This window comes from Callithrix jacchus, chromosome 13 (assembly GCF_049354715.1).
Source record: "Callithrix jacchus isolate 240 chromosome 13, calJac240_pri, whole genome shotgun sequence".
NCBI lineage: Eukaryota > Metazoa > Chordata > Mammalia > Primates > Cebidae > Callithrix > Callithrix jacchus.
The window spans coordinates 5,135,178-5,158,822 of record NC_133514.1 but is presented as its reverse complement, the minus strand read 5'-3'; the positions used below and the strand labels follow the sequence as shown (position 1 = coordinate 5,158,822).

The window sequence follows — 23,645 nt, the reverse complement described above, 5'->3', positions numbered from 1 at the left end:
GACTATAATTTGAAATGCAAAACTATAAAAATACTAAAAGAAATCTATGTGACGTTGGGTTTGGTGTTGAGTTTTAATACACAACATCAAACGCCAATTCATGAAAATACTGACAACACAGACTTTATAAAACTAAATATTCCACTGAGAAAAACTGTATTCAGAGAACAAAAAGACAAGACAGACGTGAGAAGATATTTACAAAACACATACGTGATTTTTAAAACAGGGTAAATATCTGTACAGATACCCAGCCAAAGCAAATATACAGCTAGCAGGCTGGGCATGGTGGCTCCTGCCTGTCATCTCAGAACTTTGGTAGGCTGAGACGGTTAAATCATGAGGTCAGGAATTTCAGATCAGCCTGGCAAACATGACGAAACCCCATCTCTACTAAATATACAAAAAACTAGCCAAGCGTGGTGGTGGGCACCTGTAATCCCAGCTACTTGGGAGGCTGATGCAGGAGAATCGCTTAAACATGGGAGGCGGAGGTTGCACTGAGCCAAGATCGTGCCACTGCACTCCAACCAGGGTGACAGAGCAAGACTCCACCTCAAAAAAAAAAGATGTTAATAACATAACTGATACGTGTTGATATGTTAATAGGAGAGGAAACTAGGTTGGGCCTATATTGGAAATCTGCGGGGTTTTCTTTCCAATTTCAGTGTTAATCTAAAACTAATTTAAAATAAAACCTTTATTGAAAAATTGTAATTTTTTTCAAATATCTGCTTATTTGTGCTATTAATAAGTAGTAATTGGCACTTCTACTTTTTACAGTAAAAGCATTCATAATGCTACAAAGCAAATTATGCAAATATATAATTTCAAAGAAACGTCTTTTTCATGTTTTATGTTAAAATAACACATATACGTAAACATATTTATCATACCTTTTTTCTTGTGGTGTACTTCCCTCCCTAGGAAAGTTGGTCAGCTCAGAACCAGGGAAAAAATATTCATGTTTTGGAAACTACTTCAATTTACAGCTGGACGTCTTCAAAAGTGTAACTTAAACAGTTAAAATAGCAAATTGATTGTGACTGGATCACGTATCTGCTTGTCTTTGTTTCCCAGCATTCTTTTTGGCTACAATACAACAAAAGCAAATATTTGCCACTGGAAAAAAATATTCAAAGACAGGAAGAATGGAAACAGAATTCATGACCATCGTTACTCAATGTTTCAGCAGGATGCTTTCTAATACAGAGACTTTAAAGGGATAGTCAAAGGTATTCCCACAAAGATGCTTTGCAGAAATTGACTAAACTAGAGAAACAAAAGGAACAGGACAATCAATGTGACTTTAGATGTCGCTGTGTCTTGTGGATGAAAATAACTTAGAGTATTACAGAGAATTCCTGGAAGCCCAGCCTCTGGTATGTTTCTAAGTTTAGATGTCAACATAGCTAGCAATGAATATGATAAAAAGGAATGTGTGCCTTATTTGTGTAATCAAACACCAAAGCAGTATTTAATCCTCCAATGAAAACAAGTTATGCCTGAGATACAGTCGACAATGTCAGAATCAAAATAAGCTTCCTGGCCAGGCAATGATGGCTCACACCTGTAATTCCAGCACTTTGGGATGCCAAGTAAGGGGGATCACCTGAGGTCAGGAGTTTGAGACCAGCCTGACAAACATGGAGAAACCCTGTCTCTAGTAAAAATACAAAAATTACCCAGGTGTGGTGGTGCATGCCTGTAATCCCAGCTACTCTGGAGGCTGAGGCAAGACAATCGCTTGAACCTGAGGAGGTTGTGGTGGGCCGAGATCACGCCATTCCTCTGCCCTATTGTTTATGTAAAAATGCAGATTAACTGAACCTGAGTAAATTGTGTATTCAGTGGAAGGCTGATCAAGGATTCAAAAGAATGCAACCTTTTGTTTTATCTACTTCTGACCTAGAAGCACCCCTACTTCCTACTTCTAGTTGTTCCACCTGACTGAACCAAACGACTGTACATCTTACACATACTGACTATGTCTCATGTCTCTCTAAAATGTATAAAAGCAAGCTCTGCCCTGACCACCTTGGGCCCATGCTGTCAGGACCTCCTGAGGCCGTGTCATGGGCATGTCCTTAACCTTGGCAAAATAAGCTTTCTACACTGAGACCTGACTCAGCTATTTTGGGATCACAATCAACAATCACCACAGTGTGACAGTTGACTACAGCCCCAGTACAGACACATCCTATACAGGTTTGCAGCCTGGGAGCAATAGGCTATACCTATAACTTACGTGTGGAGTGGGCTCCACCAACCGGGTTTTATAAGGACACTCTATGGTGTTCGCACAAAGATGAAATCACTAAGGACAAGTTACTCAGAAAGTATCCACATGTTTAGGAGATGCTTGAGTGTATTTTAAATGGCTAAAGCCTAGGAGAAAAAAAGAAACTCAATTCCTGCTGTGGTTTGATAACGAAGGTTAACAGGGTTCATATATTTCATCTAATCTAAGATACTAATGATTAACAGGCATTATTTCATGCACCATCACAAATAGGTTGCCAATTAAACCGGTTTTCTGAATAACAACAAAAATGTGAATTTATTTCTGTTAATGTCAGGGAAGTAAAATGAAGACGAACTACTATTTTGACATGTTAAAGCAAAAAAGGAGGAGTTAGTCCGAGGTCTTGCGTAAGCAAATGGAAACCGAACTTGGAGGCATTTATACTGACCTAAAAAATTAGCCAAGCAACCAGTCAGTGACAAAACGCCCCGCCACCACTGGGCTGTATAACTAGGGACGCTGAGGGAACCATCCTCACAACAGGCGGTCGCCCAGCTGGAGCCAGTGAGAAACCTCACTTTGCTGCCGCCACTGAGAGCTGGAAGCCGCATTGTGGTGCTTCAGGTGTGATTCATGAATCATTCCTTTGCTCAAATACACTGTTTAAATTTATTTCGCGTAAAATTCTTCTGGTAACCCCTAACTCTAACGCTAACCCCTGGCCCTAATCCTCACCCTAAACCCTGATCACACATTACTTTCCACGTCTGCGCTGATATGTCAGTGTTGATTCCTGAGTGCCGTGTTGGCGGGGCCGCGTGGGTACCGCGGGTTTTACGGTAACATTTTTGTACTGAGGCTTTGCCTTTGCATTGCAGGTGTTTTCTACATAAACGCCACACTGCGGGCGCTGTGTTCGTGCTTCGGAAGTCTTACCTGCCTTAGGGACGCTCTATTTGCGTTCTGAGGCTCCAGTGTGGACGTCGCACTGCGGCCACTGGCCTGGGGTGGGGAGAACCTCGGCGGGCAGGATTCAGGGGGGCTTCTGGTGTCGTTTTCCACACCGAGACCTTCTTCCTAGTCTCCGGCCCCAGCAGTCAGGGCTGCAAACAGGTAGGATTTCACTCACTCACCGTGGACGCGGCCCGGTGCCCCCAGGGTCTGTGCTGAGAGCGCTGTCTGCCTTCCCGGTGCCCGCGGGTCTGTGCTGAAGGGAACGCAGCTCCGCCCTCGCGGTGCCCACAAGGTCTGCTCTTACTAGAACCCGACTCGGCAGACCGCCAGACACGTGCGCCGTGACGCCATGCGCCGTGACGCCACGCGCGCCGTTACGCGTCGTGACGTCATGCGTAGCGTCAGGGATCTGAAAACGCAGCATCGGGCGCCCCCTGCTGGCGGCTAGGGCCACTGCAGGGCCCTCTTAGTGCGGTCACCACATCTCCCGCTAGCAGCCGGGGCACCCTCTCCAGCAGTCCTGCTGAATCACTGAAATTCAGTGTTGGGATTGTTCCAGGCCATAGTTTTGGAAATTTCAACTGAAATCAAGCCCACCATCCCGTGCCTCGATCACAACCAACGGGGATAAGAAGAAGCAAAGAAGATGCACAATTGACAAAACTCAACTGATTTCTTTTTTTTTTTTTTTTGCATCAACAATAACGTGTAGGAATAATTAGAACTTAAAATATTAAAATACCATTTACAACAGCACTCCCCAAATCGAACCATTAAGTATAAATCTCACAAAGCATATAAAAAAGCCTTTAGAAAACCATGAATCACAGTTGAGATAAATAAAAACAAACATATATAAGGCCAGCCATGGTGGCTCACGCCTGTAATCCCAGAACTTTGGAAGGCCGAGGCAGGTGGATCATCTGAGGTCAGGAATTCAAGACCAGCCTGACCAACATGGAGAAACCCAGTCGTTACTAAAAAGTACAGAAATTACCCAGGTGTGGTGGCATGTGCCTGTAATCCCAGCTACTCAGGAGGCTGAGGCAGGAGAATTGCTTGAACCCAGGAGGTGGAGGTTGCAGTGAGCAGAGATAGAGCCACTGCACTCCAGTCTAGGCAGCAAGAGCTGAACTCCATCTCAAAAAATATTTACAATATATATGTATATGTAAATGCAGAGATATTACTTGTTTTCCAGAAATACAGTCGTTATTCTGAAGGTGACAGTTCTTTCAAACTTGATCTATAGATTAAGCCAAATCACAATCAAACAACTACCTAAACCCAGAATGGATGACATAAGGCTGAAGAGCGAAGTTTAAAACGTTATACAACCAGATCTAAACACTTACGTAAAGCCACAGTAATAAAGAAAATGTGATATCGGTGAACGACTAGATACAGAATAGCGAACCCCATCATATACTTAAGCCAACTGATTTTTTTCAAATGGGGCAAAGGAAGGCCAAGGTGGGTGGTTCGAGACCAGCCTGGCCAATATGGCAAAACCTCCTCTCTACTAAAAATACAAAAATTAGTGGGGCGTGGTGGCACGTGCCTGTAATCCCAGCTACCCAGCAGGCTGAGGCAGGAGAACCACTTGAACTGGAGGGGAGAGGTTGCAGTGCGCTGAGATCACACCACTGTACTCCAGCCTGAGCAACAGAGTAGGACTCTGTCTCAATAAAAATAAAATAAAAATGAAAATGAAACAGAATCAAACAACAACAACAACTGCAAGGCCGGTTTCCTCTCCGGGAGTCAGACGGACACATCCCTCCCTCTCCGCGCCTGAGAACTACGTCATCACCCAAGCTCGTTATCTGGCCTGACCACGTGGCTTCCCCACAGCCGCCTCTGCATATCATACCCAAGGCCACACTCAGCTCTAAACTATGCATCCCACCCCCAGCCCGCTGTTGAAAAACCTGCAAAAGAATTTTTTAAAAGAAGCCCCCACCAAACCCTGCCTGGTAGTGGTCTGCCCCATACGCCCCCAGAAGGCCCACTTACCCAAGGTCCTGCCCACCCACCAATGACAGCTAGCTCCAGACATTTCCTGCCTCTCAACAGCCAATGAAATTGCCGTCACTTTGTTTCCTGTATAGCCAATCAAGGCCCACTTACCCAAGGTCCCGCCCACCTACCAATGACAGCTACCTCCAGAAACTTTCTGCCTCTCAACAGCCAATGAAATTGCCTTCCCTTTGTTTCCCCAATAGCCAATCAATTGCCTTCCCTCCCCATAAAACCCCACGCCCTAAACAGCCGGGTGTGACTTCTTTGGCCCCTTCCTGGACCTCCAAACCTCGCCTGGGAGTTGAATAGATTAGCTTCTCAGTTTCTTTTTTTTTTTTTTTTTTTTTTTTTTTTTTTGAGATGGAGTTTCGCTCTTGTTACCCAGGCTGGAGTGCAATGGCGCGATCTCTGCTCACCACAACCTCCGCCTCCTGGGTTCAGGAAATTCTCCTGCCTCAGCCTCCTAGCTTCTCATTTTCTTATACTTGCCTCAGTTTCCTCATTTTACCTCAGCAATAAACCTTACAACAACAACAAACCCTTGCTTTCTCCACTACAACTCTCCGCTATGGAGAGTCCCCAACCAAAAATTCAGACATCACAAAGAATCTCTCAGTGTCTCTCAACAGAACCCCTGAAGGAATTCTAGATACTTCTATTTTTTTTTTTTTTTTTTTTGAGACGGAGTTTCGCTCTTGTTACCCAGGCTGGAGTGCAATGGCGCGATCTCGGCTCACTGCAACCTCCGCCTCCTGGGTTCAGGCAATTCTCCTGCCTCAGCCTCGGGAGTAGCTGGGATTACAGGCACGTGCCACCACGACCAGCTAATTTTTTGTGTTTTTAGTAGAGACGGGGTTTCACCATGTTGACCAGGATGGTCTCGATCTCTTGACCTCGTGATCCACCCGCCTTGGCCTCCCAAAGTGCTGGGATTACAGGCGTGAGCCACCGCGCCTGGCCTGATACTTCTGTTTTTTGAGTGATAAAGCTCTGTAACTCGCTGTGTTAAACCAGCAGACCATCCACACCTGCTCTTCCTGTGGTGCAGTCAGAGGGAGCAAGGGCAATTCAATGGAGAAAGAAAAGTGTTTTCCACAAATGGTAACAGAACAACTAGAAACCATATCAGAAAACTGTGAACAAAGACACGAACTTCCTGAAAAAAGTCAGTCAAAATAGAGAACAGACTTAAATCTTCAAATGCCATGTTTTAATACAGAAAAATCTACATGGTGTTGGGTTTTGGAATGAGTTATTAGATATAATATCAAAAGCTAAGGTCTCCCTCTGTTGCCCAAGCTGGAGTGTAGTGGTGAGATCACAGCTCAATGCAACCTCAAACTCCGGGGCTCAAGTGGTCCTCCCAGCTCAGTCTCTCAAAATGCTGGGATTACAAGCATGCCAGACAACACTTGGTTTTCTATGGTGCAATACATGCATGCTTTTTTTGGTAGCAACCATAGAATAAACAAAAACATCAAAAATAATAATACTAACACTTGTCATGAGGAAAAAGCAACTTAAAACAACAACGAGGATAGCACTGAATATCTACTAAAATGGCTAATTTTTTTTTTGAAACAGAGTCTTGCTCCATTCTCCAGGCTGGGGTGCAGTGGTGCAATCTCAGTTCACTCCAGCCTCATCCTTCTGGGCTCAAGCAATCCTCCCACTTCAGCCTCGCAAGTAGCTGGGACTACAGGCATGTGCCACCACAGCTTGTTACGTCTTTGTATCTTTAGTAGAGATGGGGTTTCGCCATGTGACTCAGGCTGGCCCTAAACTCCTGGGCTAAACTGATCCACCTGCCTTGGCCTCTCAAAGTGCTGGGATTATAGGCCTGAGCCCATGCCCAGCAAAACGGCTAGAATCTTCCTGTAAATGCAGTAGAAATTGCAACGGGAACTCGAATTTATTGCAGGTGGATTGCATAACAGTGCAGCAAGTATACACCCACATGTGATTACTTCTGATCACTTTTTTTTTTTTTTTGAGACAGAGTCTCACTCTGTTGCCCAGGCTGGAGTGCAGTGGCGAAATCTTGGCTCACTGCAACTTCTGCCTTCCGGCTTCAAGTGATTCTCCTGCCTCAGCCTCCCGAGTAGCTGGGAGTACAGGCTCCCACCACCATGGCCAGCTAATTTTTGAATTTTTAGTAGAGACAGGGTTTTACCATGTTGGACAGGCTGGTCTCAAACTCCTGACCTCAGGTGATCTACCCGCCTTGGCCTCCCAAAGTGCTGGGGTCACAGGTGTAAGCCAGCCACCTGTTGCTGTACATGCTCAGCAACCTTCGATTTCTGATCTCATGAATGTTTCTCAAATGTTTCTGATTTCTGATCTCATAAATGTTTCTCCACTACAACTCTTCACCTTGGGGAGGTGCTAATCAAACTATTCCAACATCACAATAAGCAAAGGATCTCTCAATGATTCTCAAAAGAACCCCTGAGGGAGTTCTGGAGACTTCTATTTTTAATTAGTGATAAAGCTCTGTAACTCACCGTGTTAAACACCCGTACTAACCACACCTGCTTTTGCTGGGGTGCTGGCCCAGCTCGCAAGGGATGCCTAAGCCCAGGCTGCCCTCTGAAAACTCAAGGAGCACCCTGGCTTCCCAGAACGCAACACAGGAGACCTGTCCATTCGGACACTGCACCTGGAAGAAACACAGTGTTACAAATAGAGGCTCCCTCTGCCAGGCTCAAGGCCTGCTTTCTCATCTGGGTACCTCCTGATCCTGTAAAGACCCTCCCACTCTGGACTCAGGAGAGACTATTGCCCCGCAGCACCCCCCACCCACCCAGTTCCAGGTTGAGTAACAACCATAAGTCACTCCTGCCCCTTGTTTATCTTTTCCCACGTCATTCACTCCAGCAGCACCCGCCGAGCCCTCCTCAATCACCATCAGCTGCAGATCCAGAAGTGGAAAGCAAAACACAGGGCTCAGAGAGGACCTCACCTGGCGAGGAGGCAGGGGCTGGCTCCACTCAACAGCAAGCAAAAAATAACAGGGAATTCAGATGGAACTGGGAGATCCAGGGACTAGCCCCGAGGGGCTGGAAAAGATAATTCAAGGACAGACTGTGTCTCAGGGGACACTCGGTGACCAGACACGCCCAATCCTCTTTCTGCCCATCAGGACAGGCTCGAAGGGACACTGCCTGAGTAGATCCACCCAGTCCTCTTTCTGCCCATTCGGACTGGCTCTGTCTTGGGGGGCACTGAGTAACAAGACCCACCCAGCCATCCTTCTACCCATCAGGAAAGGCTCTGTCAAGGGTGACACTGAGTGACAAGACCCACCCAGTTATCTTTCTATTCATCAGGAAAGGCTCTGTCTCAGGGAGACATTGGGTAAACCGACCCATCCAGTCCTCTTTCTACCCATCAGGTGCCATTGTAAGTGCTTGGCAGTGATCATGACCAGACTCTCTTCCAACAGGACCCTGAAGTGAATAGTGTTAGGAGGCGAATGTGTTACACATGGAGCAGAGTCACTCTGAGGGTCACAGAGGGCAGCTGCAGAGAGGGTCAGAGCAGGTGCACGGAGGAGGAGCTGGTGACCATAAAGTGCACAAAGTTATCAGCCTGGGCTCTGTCAGAGATAAGAGGCCATTACGACCAAATCAGAGGGAGCAGGTGGGAGAGCAGAGATGGACTAGTACAATTGGGACATGTAGGAGAACCACAGCCTGAGAAGGCAAGTTATTTTGTCCCCTGAGTTTACAAGGCTAGAAAACAAGCATTAAAATGCCCTGATCTCAGACATGGGACAACAGGTCTGGAGGTTGAGGCTCATGCTGTCCTCCTTCGTGCCCACCAGAGCAACCACCTAACCTGATGTCCAGCTGCCGAGGGCATTCTTAGGTCAAAGAGACAGGACAAAAGTGTCCCTGAGTGGAGCGAGCAATGAGGAGAGCCCTGCTGAGTGGGCCACAAGAAAAGGGGCCGTGGAACACTAAGCCTTCGAGGAAGGTGCATAGAGCGACGGGTGAAAAAATCCCGATGCTTAAGGCGTGGCAGGGAAGCCGGCAGAGGGCGACCGTCCTGGTCCAGCTCCCTCGGGGCTGCCCACCCGCAATCCTAACCCAATCCATACACCAACCAGAACCAAACCAGAACCCCATCACAAATCCTAACTTCTAAGCCCTGAACCCTAACCCCAGCATTAACGCTATCCTGTAATAGCTCTGCATTACAACTTCTGACATGGATTGAGTTTTATCTGTTTACGCACAGTTAGGAGCATCTGCATTTTCCCTCCACGCCTGCAGGAAGACTTTCCATGGCTTCCTGGCATTTGAGGAAGGGGTGGAGCAGGTTTTGCCCACCGACCATTCCTTAGGCTGCTGTTAGGAATTCACAAACACCACACCTATTAATCCTCAAGCGATATGTATTGCCCCCTTTTGAAGTGAAGCAGTGTTCTTTTCCCCATTCAGGCTCACAGCCCAATGTTCTTCATTAAATCTCTTTTCATGCAACACTAAATTATATGGAAAACGAAGCTTTGGCCAAATAGCCCTGGGTTAAAAAGCTTTCCCTTCACTTACCTGCTATGTGACCTTGAAATAATCAGGGAATAATACCGGACCTAAGTCATTAACATGGAAAAGGTCAATAATTATGCCAAAGAGGTATGCTAATGATAAACACTGTCTATAGAATCTCTGACTTAGAATATGTGGTCAATGAAATGCAATTGCTATAGTTTGTTACAAGTAATAACATTACCTTAAGATAAAAATGTGGTTATGATATTCCTGAAGTGTCACCTCTACTGATGATTCTTACTGTCAATATTTTTTTTTTTTTTTGAGATGGAGTTTCGCTCTTGTTACCCAGGCTGGAGTGCAATGGCGCGATCTCGGCTCACCACAACCTCCGCCTCCTGGGTTCAGGCAATTCTCCTGCCTCAGCCTCCTGAGTAGCTGGGATTACAGGCACGCGCCACCGTGCCCAGCTAATTTTTTGTAATTTTTAGTAGAGATGGGGTTTCACCATGTTGACCAGGATGGTCTCGATCTCTTGACCTCGTGATCCACCCGCCTCGGCCTCCCAAAGTGCTGGGATTACAGGCGTGAGCCACCGCGCCCGGTTTTTTTCTAATTAAAGTGACTATCATTAATTAAGTGAAATATATATAACATCATATGCTAATTCCTAGGCATACTTTTAATATATTATTATATTGTTTTTACTATAATCCTATGACATAAAAGAATACTGAAACTTAGAATGCTTACTTTGTCTAAAATCAAACAGCCTTCAAGTGCTATGATAAAAATATGCCTGATGAACTGGGCGTGGTGGCTCATGCCTGTAATCCCGGCATTTTGAGAGGCAGAGGTGGGTGGATCACCTGAGGTGGGGAGTTGCAGACCAGCCTGGCCAACACGGAGAAACCCTGTCTCTACTAAAAATACCAAAAAAATTACCTGGGCATGATGGCGCAGGCTAGGAATCCCAGCTACTCTGGAGGCTGAGGCGAGAGAATTGCTTGAACCCAGGAGGCGAAGGTTGCAGTGAGCCGAAATCGCGCCATTTTGCTCCAGCCTGGGCAACAAAAGTGAAATTCTGTCTCAGAAAAAAACAAAGCCTGTTAATTATACGTGCTATACTCTTATTTTATTTTACGTTATTTCCTATTACAACAATGAAATGTATCAAAATCTCAAAAGCATTCTTCCACACAGTATCTACCTTTCTCTCTGCCACATATAGAAGAAAAACATCAGTAATATAATAGTTACATAATATAAAATTTATATATATCAGTAATATATCCTCCTGGAGCAATATAATGATGATAAATTAATTGTCATCTCCTCAAACATGGTAAATTGAAGACCCTTTGTATTGTGCTGCATGTGTTGCTTTGAGAGTCTCACTCCTTGAAAGGCCTCTCACGTCCTCCCAGGCAAGGCAGGAGAGACTCAAAGGAGGTTTTCGTCTGAAGTCTGTGGAAGGAAGAAAGCGAGGGGGCGAAAACACATACACACGGGAGATGGAAGACCCAGCAGCTGTGGGTCAGGGATCAGGCTGCAGGGTTCCGTGGCCTCAAAGCTAAGCTAGACACCAGGGCTCCGGAGTTCTGGAGGACTAGCACCGAGGGGTGGAGGGAGGGAAAACACGTAGCAAGAAACTTAAGGGTGTGCTGCAGCCACAAGTAGGAACTAAAAGACATTCTGTCATAAAATATATAAATGGAATTGAGAAAGTAAAATGGGGTGAAGTTAGCCACCAAGAGTAGGATGGTCTGAGTGGTCCTCATCTTGGTGAGGTCCTGTGGGTGAGGCTAGGGCTGTGAACATGTTGAATCCTCCGGTGCTGTCTGTGCAGGAGACATCCCATGTAGACACTGGCTGAGACCATGAGGACCACTATCGTGGCTCCCAGAAAGGATAGTGGGATCGCAGACATTCCCGCCACAGAGAGCTCACACTGACACACTGATTTGGATGGCAGACATGCTGTTGATTGCCAGATTCGGGGTCAAGCAGAGGAGGCAGGAGGAGCCAACATTCTTGGTTATCTTGCCTCTGAAAGCGACCCACACCCTACTTCTGGGGCTGCCAGTGACCGCCTGAAGGCAGCACAGCAAACAGGCAGTGCCAAGTGAAAGACCAGGGGATGCTCTGTGGATGTAATAAACTACTTGACACCCCAAATTCTTCAGAGCGTGTGAAAGTCCCAAATCTTCCATCATCTGATGTATCGCCTTGGAGAGAAGAACAAAGGAGCTGGCCACAACTAAGTTGGACAGAATGAAGTCTGTGGACTTCAGTCTGTGCTCGGTGAGAAAGGAGGAGCTGCGAATGAAAAAAAGGAAGGCATTTCCCAGGATGCCATCTCCCACCTGGAGCAGGAACACAACCTCCAGGGCCACATCCCCGCAGTCATCTGCACCACGAGGCATGTGGTGGTCTAGGGACCCAGGCAGTCTCCCAGAAAATAATGAAAGTAATATGGCTATGCTGCGTTACAGCTGCCCCAGTGAGCCCCAGAATTAAAGGGATCTTGGACTGCACCATCTGCACTGAAAGGAAAAGGGTACTTGAAGACCTGGGAAAATAATTGTGTAGCAGAGGAACCCACAAGCTCATCAGAACACTCACTCACTGTTTTTTGACCAGCACGCTAACACCTATAATTCCAACACTTTGGGAAGCCAAGGTGGACAGATGGCTTCAGCGCAGGAGTTCAAGACCAACCAGGACAATGTGGTGAAATCCCATCTCTAAAAAAATTACAAAAGTTAGCAGGGCATGGTGGTGCACACCTGTAGTCCCAGCTACTTAAAAGGCTGAGGCAGGAGGATTCCTTGAGCCCAGGAGGTGAAGTCTGCAGTGCACCGAGATTGCACCACTGCACTCCGGCCTGGACAACAGAGTGAGATCCTGTCTCAAAGAGAAAACGAAATAGGCTAGAAGCAGGGGTTCACTCCTGTAATCCCAGCACCTTGGGCTCACGCCTGTAATCCCAGCACCTTGGGAGGCCGAGGAGAATAGATCATGAGGTCAGGAATTACAGGCCAGCCTAGCCAACATAGTGAAACCCCGCCTCTACTAAAAATACAAAAAAAAAAAAAAAAAAAAATTAGCCAGATGTGGTGGCACAAGCCCATAATCACAGCTACTCAGGAAGCTGAAGCAGGAGAATTGCTTGAACCCAGGAGGCAGAGGTTTAACATTTGAATCTAGTTGGAGAATAACAAGGAGACCAGCAGGAGGAAAACAGGGACAAGCTCTTTAACCAAAAGCACTTTAACTCCAAAACAGTGAGTCAGGACACACGGATGCTCTGCTCATTAGAAAAGAACAAGCAGCCGGCTGGGCGCAGTGGCTCATGCCTGTAATCCCAGCACTTTGGGAGGCTGAGGCTGGTGGATCACGAGGTCAAGAGATCTAGACCATCCCGGTCAACCTGGTGATACCCTGTCTCTACTAAAAATACAAAAAATTAGCTGGGCATGGTGGCACGTGCCTGTAATCCCAGCTACTCAGGAGGCTGAGGCAGGAGAATTGCCTGAACCCAGGAGGCGGAGGTTGCGGTGAGCCAAGATCGTGCCATTGCACTCCAGCCTGGGTAACAAGAGCAAAACTCCGTCTCAAAAAAAAAAAAAAAAAAAAAAAGAAAGGGAAGAGAAAAATAATAACTTAGTATAGAAACACTCATATACACACACACACACATAGCTCAGTATAGAAACACTCGTATACACACACACACATAGCTCAGTATAGAAACACGCATATACACACACACATAGCTCAGTATAGAAACACCCATATACACACACATCGCTCAGTATAGAAACACGCATATACACACACATGCATCACTCGGTATAGAAACACACATATACACACACACACGTAGCTCAGTATAGAAACACGCATATACACACACATCGCTCAGTATAGAAACACGCATATACACACACATGCATCGCTCGGTATAGAAACACACATATACACACACACACATCGCTCAGTATAGAAACACGCATATACACACACATGCATCGCTCGGTATAGAAACACACATATACACACACACACATAGCTCAGTATAGAAACACGCATATACACACACACACATAGCTCAGTATAGAAACACGCATATACACACACACATAGCTCAGTATAGAAACACGCATATACACACACACACATAGCTCAGTATAGAAACACACATGTACACACACACACGCATAGCTCAGTATAGAAACACGCATATACACATACACATAGCTCAGTATAGAAACACACATATACACACACACACATAGCTCAGTATAGAAACACGCATATACACATACACGCATAGCTCAGTATAGAAACACACATGTACACACACACACGCATAGCTCAGTATAGAAACACGCATATACACACACACGCATAGCTCAGTATAGAAACACGCATATACGCACACACGCATAGCTCAGTATAGAAACACGCATATACGCACACACGCATAGCTCAGTATAGAAACACGCATATACGCACACACGCATAGCTCAGTATAGAAACACGCATATACGCACACACGCATAGCTCAGTATAGAAACACGCATATACGCACACACGCATAGCTCAGTATAGAAACACGCATATACGCACACACACATAGCTCAGTATAGAAACACACATACACACACACACATAGCTCAGTATAGAAACACGCATATACGCACACACACATAGCTCAGTATAGAAACACGCATATACGCACACACACATAGCTCAGTATAGAAACACGCATATACACACACACGCACAGCAGAGGTCAGAAGTCAGGATAATTTTGCTTCCAGGTTCTTGGTGGCTAGCTGTTGAACACCTAAATAGACTTAGAATGTTTGTCGTCAACATTTTACCTACAACTTGAGTGCAAACTGCCATTCTCATCTTTATGTGAGAGGCACAGGAGCAGAGCAGGGAAGCTGAGGAATTAACACAACGTCCCGAAGTCCGTAACGTTATTGCTGGTTTGAGCTTGTATCTGTCTGCCTCCCTCTAGTTTCTTTTCTTACTCTTTCTGGCCTAATTATACAGAAAGTTGGAAACTTGTCACTTTTCTTACACCGAGAAGACACAATTCAAACCACATATACAGCCAAACACAAGTACTCAGTCATTTACTCCACTCCAATCCAAACCCAGAAGAGAACATTTGTGAAGAGAAGATTATCTCGGGTCTCTGATACTGTGTGTGTCTGTGTGCGCTACGTCATGATTTAGAAGGTGTATTATCTATTTCAGATTTTTTTTAAGAAACAGATTCTCTGTCACCCAGGTTGGCGTGTTGTGGTGCAATCATAGCTCACTGCAGCCTCAAACTCCTAGGCTCAAGCAATCAGGAGGAGGCTGCCTCAGCATCCCTGTTAACTGAGATTACAGGTACAAACCACTGAGCCCAGCTTATTCTAAATTATAAGGAGCAAAATCGTCCTTGCTGCTGAGACCAAGTTGGGGCAAAAAGCAGCGAGATAAAGAAGCACTTTTCCTTTCCAGGAAGATGTAAATGCAAAGAGACTCGGAGATGAGCTTGAATTCAGCATGACACCCTTTCCCGTGGTGCCTTTGGGGCCAGCCAGAGACACGTACACTGCCCTAATAACAACCCACTCTCTCAGCTGCTAGGATGTCAGAGTCCCTGCCATCCCCTGCCCTCACACTGTCCCCATCACAAGCTCCCTCAGCCTGTATCACCCACAACAAGCCATTGAAATCTGCCTCAGGCAGGGCTGGGTACAGTCTGCTCTACAGTCTGTTGACCAGCTCTGCTGGAGAACACAAGTCTCTACGCACCTTCCCGGCCACTGAACCTGAGCCCTGGGGATGCTACTAGGCTCACCTTTGCTGCTGTGGCCATGGGCAAAAGCATCAGCCTCAGAAGGCTCAGGAGGCACCTGCTGCCAATGACACAGGAACGGGATTCCCAAGCTCATCCCCCAGTGTAGCCATCACTATGTTACCTGCAGACACAGTGAGGGAGTCTGGAGCATTTCCAGAAAGGAGCAAACACAGGTGCCAGGTGCAAATTCTCAGCATCGCTAGCCAGTGATTAAGTAGAAGGCTTAATGAGCAGTATGTGCAGCTAGAAGGAACACATCTCTGGGCTCCCTGGGGCTGCAGGACAAAATCCAAGCCAAAGTGAGGAGAGGTAAAATGTACTGAGAAGGGGGCATGGACTCTCCTGATAGTGCCCCCCATGTGGGCTCACTGTCCTCTCTACTGGGGAACTCAATACATTCATGGTCACCTGTGGAATGTCCTCAGAGGCAAAACACCACCCACTCCCAGACAGGGGTATGCTCGGTGTCTCCAATACCCAGCTTTCTTGTCTTCCCTCTGACCCTGCCTGTCAATCCACATGCCCTCATGCAGGGGTTCTAACCCCCTCAAAACATTTAGGGGCTTTCAGACATCTGCCCTGCATGAGCCTGACAGTCCTGCACACCTCTACCCGCACCCTCACCCCTAGCGAAGGTTTCTTCTCTTCATGGAATTCTCTGAACTGCACATCTGCACCTCACATCTGCACATCTTCTCCAATCTTTCCTCCTACTCTGTGGCCTCTGACCTTGATGTGTTCGTCTATCCAGAGAGGACTGGAGACATTGCAAGGGAGTCCCCCACGCCTGTTCTCCATGCCTAACTCCTACAGCCTTGTCCCTGGTACTGCCTCATGTCAGAGGACTTCTCCTTATTCAGACGTGACCACTCTGTGAATTATTTACCCTTCCCAAAGTAGTTGAGCAACTCAGGAGATTCAGACGTTTTAGTTGGCCAGGCACAGTGGCTCATGCCTATAATCCCAAGGGAAGTCAAGGCAGCAGGATCACTGACCAGCTCAAGCCAGGAGTTCAAGACCAGCCTGGGCAACATAGTGACAGCTCATCTCTACTAAAAATAAAAACAAAAAAAATAGCCTCTTGGGAGGCTGAGGTGGAAGGGTTGCTCAAACGCAGGAAGTCCAGGCTGCAGTGAGTGGCAATCATGCCACGGTATTTCAGCCTGTTTGATACATGAGACTCTATCTCAAAAACAAAACCAAAAAAACAACTTTTTAGTTATACGTTTCATGTTTCGGTATCATAGACTTCCTCGGGTCAAATCAGGTAGTAAGAACGGTGGTCAGTCCACCTCATATACGTTAAGTTTCCAATTTCAACCATCCAGAAACTGGTGCAAAGTGTAGCCTCCAAGCTAGAGTTTATCCACCTAATTGTGAAAATACCAGCCCCTCTAAATCATGCTCTGTGTTTATATCACCATTGTCTTAGTGAATTCGGATTGCTATAACAAAAATACCATAGACTGAGTGATCTAAAAAAAAAAAATCATGCCTCACAATCGTGAGGACTGAGAAGGCCAAGAAGAAGGTGCTGGCCGATTCAGTTCCTGGTGAGGGCTTGCTCCCTGGCCTACAGGGCTGTATTCTCACACGGTGCAGAGAGAGGTCGTCTCTCTTGTGCCTCTTCTTATGAGATCACTAATCCCATTAATGAAGGTTCCAGTCTCATGAACCAAATGCCATCACTTGGGGATTAGGCTTCAACATTGATTTGGGGGGGAATACAAACATTTATTCCATAGCATTCCACCTCTGCCCCCAATAACTTAATGTCCTTTTTACATGCAAAATACATTTATCGCATCCCAATAGCCCCCAAAATCTTACCTCATTCTAGCACCAATTCTAAAGTCTACAGTCCAAAGTCCCATCTAAATACTGTCTAAATCAGATATGGGTGAGACTCCACGTATGATTCATTCTGAGGCAGAATTTTTCTCCAGCAGTGAATGTGCAAAACCAAACAAACATGTGCTGCCAAAACAACCACAGTAGGACAGACACAGGACAGACACAGCACAGACACAGCACAGACACAGCACAGACACAGCACAGACACAGCACAGACACAGGACAGACACAGCACAGACACAGCACAGACACAGGACAGACACAGCACAGACACAGGACAGACACAGCACAGACACAGGACAGACACAGCACAGACACAGGACAGACACAGGACAGACACAGCACAGACACAGGACAGACACAGCACAGACACAGGACACAGGACAGACACAGGACAGACACAGGACACAGGACAGACACAGCACAGACACAGGACACAGGACAGACACAGGACAGACACAGGACACAGGACAGACACAGCACAGACACAGGACAGACACAGGACACAGGACAGACACAGGACAGACATAGGACACAGGACAGACACAGGACACAAGACACAGGACACAGGACAGACACAGGACACAGGACAGACACAGCACAGACACAGGACAGACACAGGACACAGGACAGATACAGGACACAGGACAGACACAGCAGAGACACAGGACACAGGACACACACAGGACACAGGACAGACACAGCACACACACAGAACAGACACAGGACAGACACAGCACAGACACAGCAGAGACACAGTCCAGACACAGGACAGACACAGCACAGACACAGGACAGACACAGCACAGACACAGGACAGAAACACGATAGACACAGCACAGACACAGGACACAGGACACAGCACAGACACAGGACACAGGACAGACACAGGACACAGGACACAACACAGACACAGGACACAGGACATAGGACACAGGACAGACACAGCACAGACACAGGACACAGCACAGACACAGGGCAGACACAGGACACAGCACAGACACAGGACACAGGACACAGCACGGACACAGGACAGACACAGGACAGACACAGCACAGACACAGCACAGACACAGGACAGACACAGGACAGACAATCCCATCCCAAAAAGGGGAAACAGGGAAGAAGAAAAGGGTCCAGGCAAGTCACCCAAAACCTACCAAGGCAAATTCCATGGGGTCTTAAGGTTCAGTAACAATCCTCTTTGGCCAGGTGTCCTGCCTTCAGATTCACTGGGGTCGACACAGAGGTGTGAAAGGGGAAAAATGGCCCACTGAAGATAGCCATGGTACCTGGGAGATGGCTCTGAGCATGGTTGGAAATGGAAGATGACAGCACAGTCAGAAGCATAAGCATTATGCCAGCAATGAGCATATGATGCCAGTCCCTCGTAACTAGCACACACTGTCCAGGAAACAGGAGCTATCCATCTCACTACTACACCTTGTATCACACTAATGAAATCTTTGCATCTTACACCAAGAAGTTTGGGCTCCGTGAGTCTGGGGACTGACAAGTTTCCCAAAGGCAAAAAAATGTTCATAGTCCATGACTGATTAGAGTCGTCATAAATTCGGGAAAAATATGCTCTAGTTTTAGGGATGACGGCAAACAAGAAAAGAGAGTTGCCTTCATCAGTCTGGGCTGCTGTAACAGAACACCACAGACTGGTGGATTAAAAACAAGCATTTATTTCTTACAATTCTGGGGACTGGCAAATCTAAGATCAAGACTCCGCTATGGGCTGTCTTCCCGGTTTGTAAGTGACGCGCTCTTACTGTGTCCTCACGTGGCAGAAGACTTCCATCTTAGAGAACACACAAATAATCATGAGTAGAATGCTGAAAGAAATATGGACTGCAAAGGCCATTCTGAGGAGGTCTCAGATAGAAATAAAGAACATATTATTGGACAAGGAAGAAACAGCAATCCTTGTTATAAAATGGCAAAGAATTTGGCAAAATTGTGTTTACGATCTAGTGTTTTGTGAAAGGTAGAATTTGCAAGCAATGAAATTAAATATTTAAAGAAATTTATTTTTTATATTATCTTTGAATTGACCGATAAAATTGCATATATTTATAATGTATGTTGCTGGAGAGAATTTGAAGCCAAGTGTTGAAGGAGTGGCTTTAGTCCTCCTGGCTGCTTATCGTAACATGTAAGGAAAAAAATGAATTGAAGATGAAATTTTTATGCAAAAAAGAACTAGAAATTGCAGATGGGAAAATTCTCAGCCTATCCATATTGCACACACAAAAAAACATAGAGAGCATGTTTTCAAGTGTGATGGCTCTGGTGTTAAGCAAAACAAAATTAAAAAGACAAAAAATTAGCATGCTTGGAAGAGGGCACTTCAGTGTGACAGGCTGTTTGATAAGATGAGTGCTGCTGTGGCTGCCTAGAAGCTCGATAGAAAGCACCGTGATAGATTAGCAGCTCTGCCAAGATGTCGAAGGAAAGAATGGATACAAGCATGTCAAGTCTATCCATCTTCCAAAAGGAGCATTCTAACAACTGAAGCTGTTGGAATGGAGTGTGTGCTGCCCGTGATGGAGTTTCCCTATTGCTGGAAGTGTTTATTCAAGGATGCCGTCTCATCAGTCACGGTTAGTACCTCGTGATGTGGCTCCATCAGCAGATGCTAACGGTGGATATCACTGTGGGGTCGAAATATGCGGTGCTTTTAATGATCTTCTTTATCTTCATGCATGTCCTGCATTTTTACAATACAATTATGTTACTTTGTAGTCTGAAAATACAGTCATTTCTATTTATTTAAAAATTAAGAGGGCTCCTTAAATTAGGTCTGACTGAGAAAATATTAGGGATGCAGTAACCCTCCTCAATGTTGAGTATTTGTTTGTTTGTTTGTTTTGTTTTATGTTGAATATTTCTTTTAACAAATTTTTCAGTAAAAAGGTTTCATTTCTAAGACTTTTCTTGAAATGTCATTCCATACACAGTATATAAGATCTGAGAGTCAACTCTGCAAGAGAAACAGACAGATAATAACTAGGAATCAGACACAGAACAGAGAACCAAAGCAGAATTTCTGCAATGAAACTTTAACAGAAGCATAAAAAGCCAACAGACAGTAAAGTTGAACTTGATGACCCTCCTGTTTTGTCAGGGCAGTAGGGAATATGAAGCCTGGACTCAGGCAGCTCTGAGACAGCATAACCTACACACAGAGAGGCCTACACGTAACATGTGAGCAACACTTAAGACACAGTTCCAGAAAGCAGAATCCTGGGTCTGGCTCCTTTCTGGTGTGTGACCTCACATGAGCCACTTAATCTTTTTGTGCCCGTTTCCCTGTCTGAAAAATGGGACGATAATTGCATTTATCTTCAGTGGTTTCTCTGAAGATGAAATGGGTTAACACAGGTAAAGAACTTAGAACAGTGCCTGGTACACAGTGAGTAGAGTACATGCTTCATGCATTTTAGGGTTTTTATCTTTACAAAAGAATTTGATGATTAACTACTCATCTATAACAAGGAGATGGACATAAATGACATTCAAAGCTTTTCCCGTCTCAAACATCAAAAAATGATCTGTGTCTGTGACTTTGAATAATTAAGCAGAAGGATAGACTATACTTTAAAAACACCGAAGCTGCAGATTATTTTCAGCAAAGGTACATGAATTTATAAACGTCTTATTGAAAGCCAAAAAACTTCCAGCAGGCAGGAAATCAAGAATGGGAGGACTTGCGCCTGAACCTATTGTTCAGGAAATTAGGGCGCGTGAAGCAATATTGTTATTTCTCTTTAATTAGACTTCTGTCCTCATTAACTTAGTTGACATAAAACCGTCCTAACAGTTTTCATAAGTCTACTCATGACTTGGGCCTCGCCCTGTTTTTCCCACAATTCCTGCAGTGTTTCTAACCATCTTCTACCACCAAAAAACGTTTAAGAAAAGAACCTTCACGGACAGGGTAGACTGAAATAGATTTTGAAGTCAAAATGTAGGTAATATCATTTCTAATCCTTTTTTTTATTTTTAAAATTACTTTTAAACATTCATTTCAATTCTATAGTCAAAAGACTCACCAGCACTCCCTGGGGACGTTATTAATAATATTCTTTTGACAGACTTAAACATATCAGAAAACATACTAGACTATCTTCCAATTTCTCAATGACCTTACGTTCCTCTCCCGGATTTCAAATCCAGGTTTGTTTCCGCTAACAAAGGACCTCTGGATTAACTGAACTGGAGTCTGGCAATCTGAGCTCAAACCTTAGGTCCATTTTGATTAGCTACATGAATCCCAGCAACTTCTCAAGCTTTGCCACACTCTTTTCTTTCAGGAGAGTTTTCTTATATTAAATACAAAATATATTGAAACCTAATACATGTGAAAATTGTATCGTCATGTTATATAAATAAGACCAAAGGTGTTAGATTAGTGAAATATTGTACCCCCCACCCTCTCCCAAGAAAAGCTGAACATGCTCAGGCTGAAGAGTGAAGGAAACACACTCTTGTTAGAGTATATGAGAGTTCACGGGAAATAAAAGGGAGCAATAAATAAAGAAGACTATTCTCATGTCCTTCATTTAACTCGCTTCTGCACTGTAAGACTAGGGGATTAAAAAGTGTTTAAGAAATGACGGGCCGGGCGCGGTGGCTCACGCCTGTAATCCCAGCACTTTGGGAGGCCAAGGCGGGTGGATCACGAGGTCAAGAGATCGAGACCATCCTGGTCAACATGGTGAAACCCCGTCTCTACTAAAAATACAAAAAAATTAGCTGGGTGTGGTGGTGCGTGCCTGTAATCCCAGCCACTCGGGAGGCTGAGGCAGGAGAATTGCCTGAACCCAGGAGGCGGAGGTTGCGGTGAGCCGAGATCGCGCCATTGCACTCCAGCCTGGGTAACAAGAGCGAAACTCCATCTCAAAAGAAAAGAAAAGAAACGAAAGAAATGACAAGAGATTAAAGGGGCTATCTCATTTCCCCTTCCCACGCTCGGGAAAAGAACTTAGAACAGTGCCTGGTACACAGTAAGCAGAACGCATGCTTTGTTGAGAGAAGGGCTGATGCATGGCCTGCTTATCCGGCACAGGATGAGAATTAATGGAACACCGTGCTCTGTGCTCAAAGCTAGGAAGACCCCCTGGAAGCACCAGAATGTGACCAGGCTGGCTGGCTCTAGCTGCAGCCTTTCCCTATCTGTTTACTGATTGTTTCAGAGTAGAGCAGGCTCTGTACCTCCACGGGAAATGCCAAGTCGCCAAAGCTCTAGATCATCTGCTTGACGCTTTGCTTCTTTTCCACCCCCTACACATCTGTGAGCACATGCTTCTTTGTTTAAACACTCAGTGAACAGTGTGGGCCTCCAGTGCTGGGAGCCTTCGCATCCTCCTCCTCATCTCGGGCCCCTGGGAGCCCACCTTGATGCACTTACTTTTGTCTCTTAATTTCTTTGTCTCTGCCGACCCTGTTACTTCCTAGGTTGTGTCTGGGCTGGTACCCTGACATTTTGGTGCCCAACTGTGGGGTACAAAGACGCTTCAGTGAAGGAACACTCCAGCATACAAACAGGAGAACTATGGACAAAGAAGCCCAAAGGAAAAATGTTAAGCCCGTTACATTAAGAAGCTCTGTAGCTGAGCTAAAGCGCTCGGAGGTGCCAGAGACACACGGGCTAAGGAGTGCGCGGGCGTAATGCTTACTCTGAGTCTGCGAGGACCTCTCTTAAGGAAAGGGGGAGTTAAGTCCGTGCTAGCCGCTTGCTCTGTCAGTCGTTGAATCTGTGCTTTCTTACTCCGTCCTTCTGTTGCTTTGTCTTTCATTGCTTTATAAAGAAGGAGCTGGGGAAAAAGAAAATTGCAACTGGAATGAGGGAATCAAAGATGACTAAGAAGAAAAAAGAAGGAAAAGAAAAAAGCTCCAGTGGGAAGCTCCACCAAGGCCAGCAAGCAGCGCCCCAGGCAGGAGGAGGGAGCAGAGCAAGCAAAAGTATCACCCTCAGTCAACTTGGCCATGGGGGTGAAGAAAAAGAAAAAAATGTGGAAAAAGCCCACAGCAAAGAAAGCGTTGTACTGGGCTGAGCATAGAAAGTCAACACCAAGACAAAAGTATCCCAAATTGCAGGGTCTTTATTGCTGGCGGCCACGGAGGACTCGCGTCTGTCCAATCCGTGGCCCTGAAAGGAGGGTGTCAAGACCTTTTATACCTGTAAAACCACCT

General features: G+C 45.7%; 2 protein-coding genes across 18 annotated transcripts in view; one reads left to right on the top strand and one right to left on the bottom strand.

Annotated features, from left to right (window-relative positions):
* LOC118146714 (ATP-binding cassette sub-family C member 6-like) overlaps positions 1–5,324 on the bottom strand; it is a 48,575-nt gene extending 43,251 nt beyond the window's left edge. For 7 of the 8 annotated variants that reach the window (XR_013525419.1, XR_013525425.1, XR_013525422.1 and 4 more), the window contains exons 1-2: positions 3,182–3,495; positions 897–1,092 (exon numbers count right to left, since the gene is read on the bottom strand). The gene's annotated coding sequence lies outside the window, so the exon portion shown is untranslated. Of the gene's footprint in view, positions 1–896; positions 1,093–3,181; positions 3,496–5,215 lie in introns of those variants that run through there. The other variant, XR_013525421.1, reaches the window with a different exon arrangement.
* The window catches only part of LOC100398008 (uncharacterized), a 115,299-nt gene that overhangs the window by 78,036 nt on the left and 13,618 nt on the right, over positions 1–23,645 (top strand). For 5 of the 10 annotated variants that reach the window (XM_078347069.1, XM_078347060.1, XM_078347059.1 and 2 more), the window contains one exon: positions 3,124–23,645. This exon is cut by the window's right edge and continues 13,618 nt beyond it. Coding sequence is in view for 5 of the 10 variants with exons in the window: in XM_078347060.1 (XP_078203186.1) it covers positions 17,562–18,626 (1,065 nt within the window). In the remaining 5 variants the exon portion in view is untranslated. Of the gene's footprint in view, positions 1–927 lie in introns of all 10 variants that reach the window. The other 5 variants (XM_078347065.1, XM_078347067.1, XM_078347066.1 and 2 more) reach the window with 3 other exon arrangements.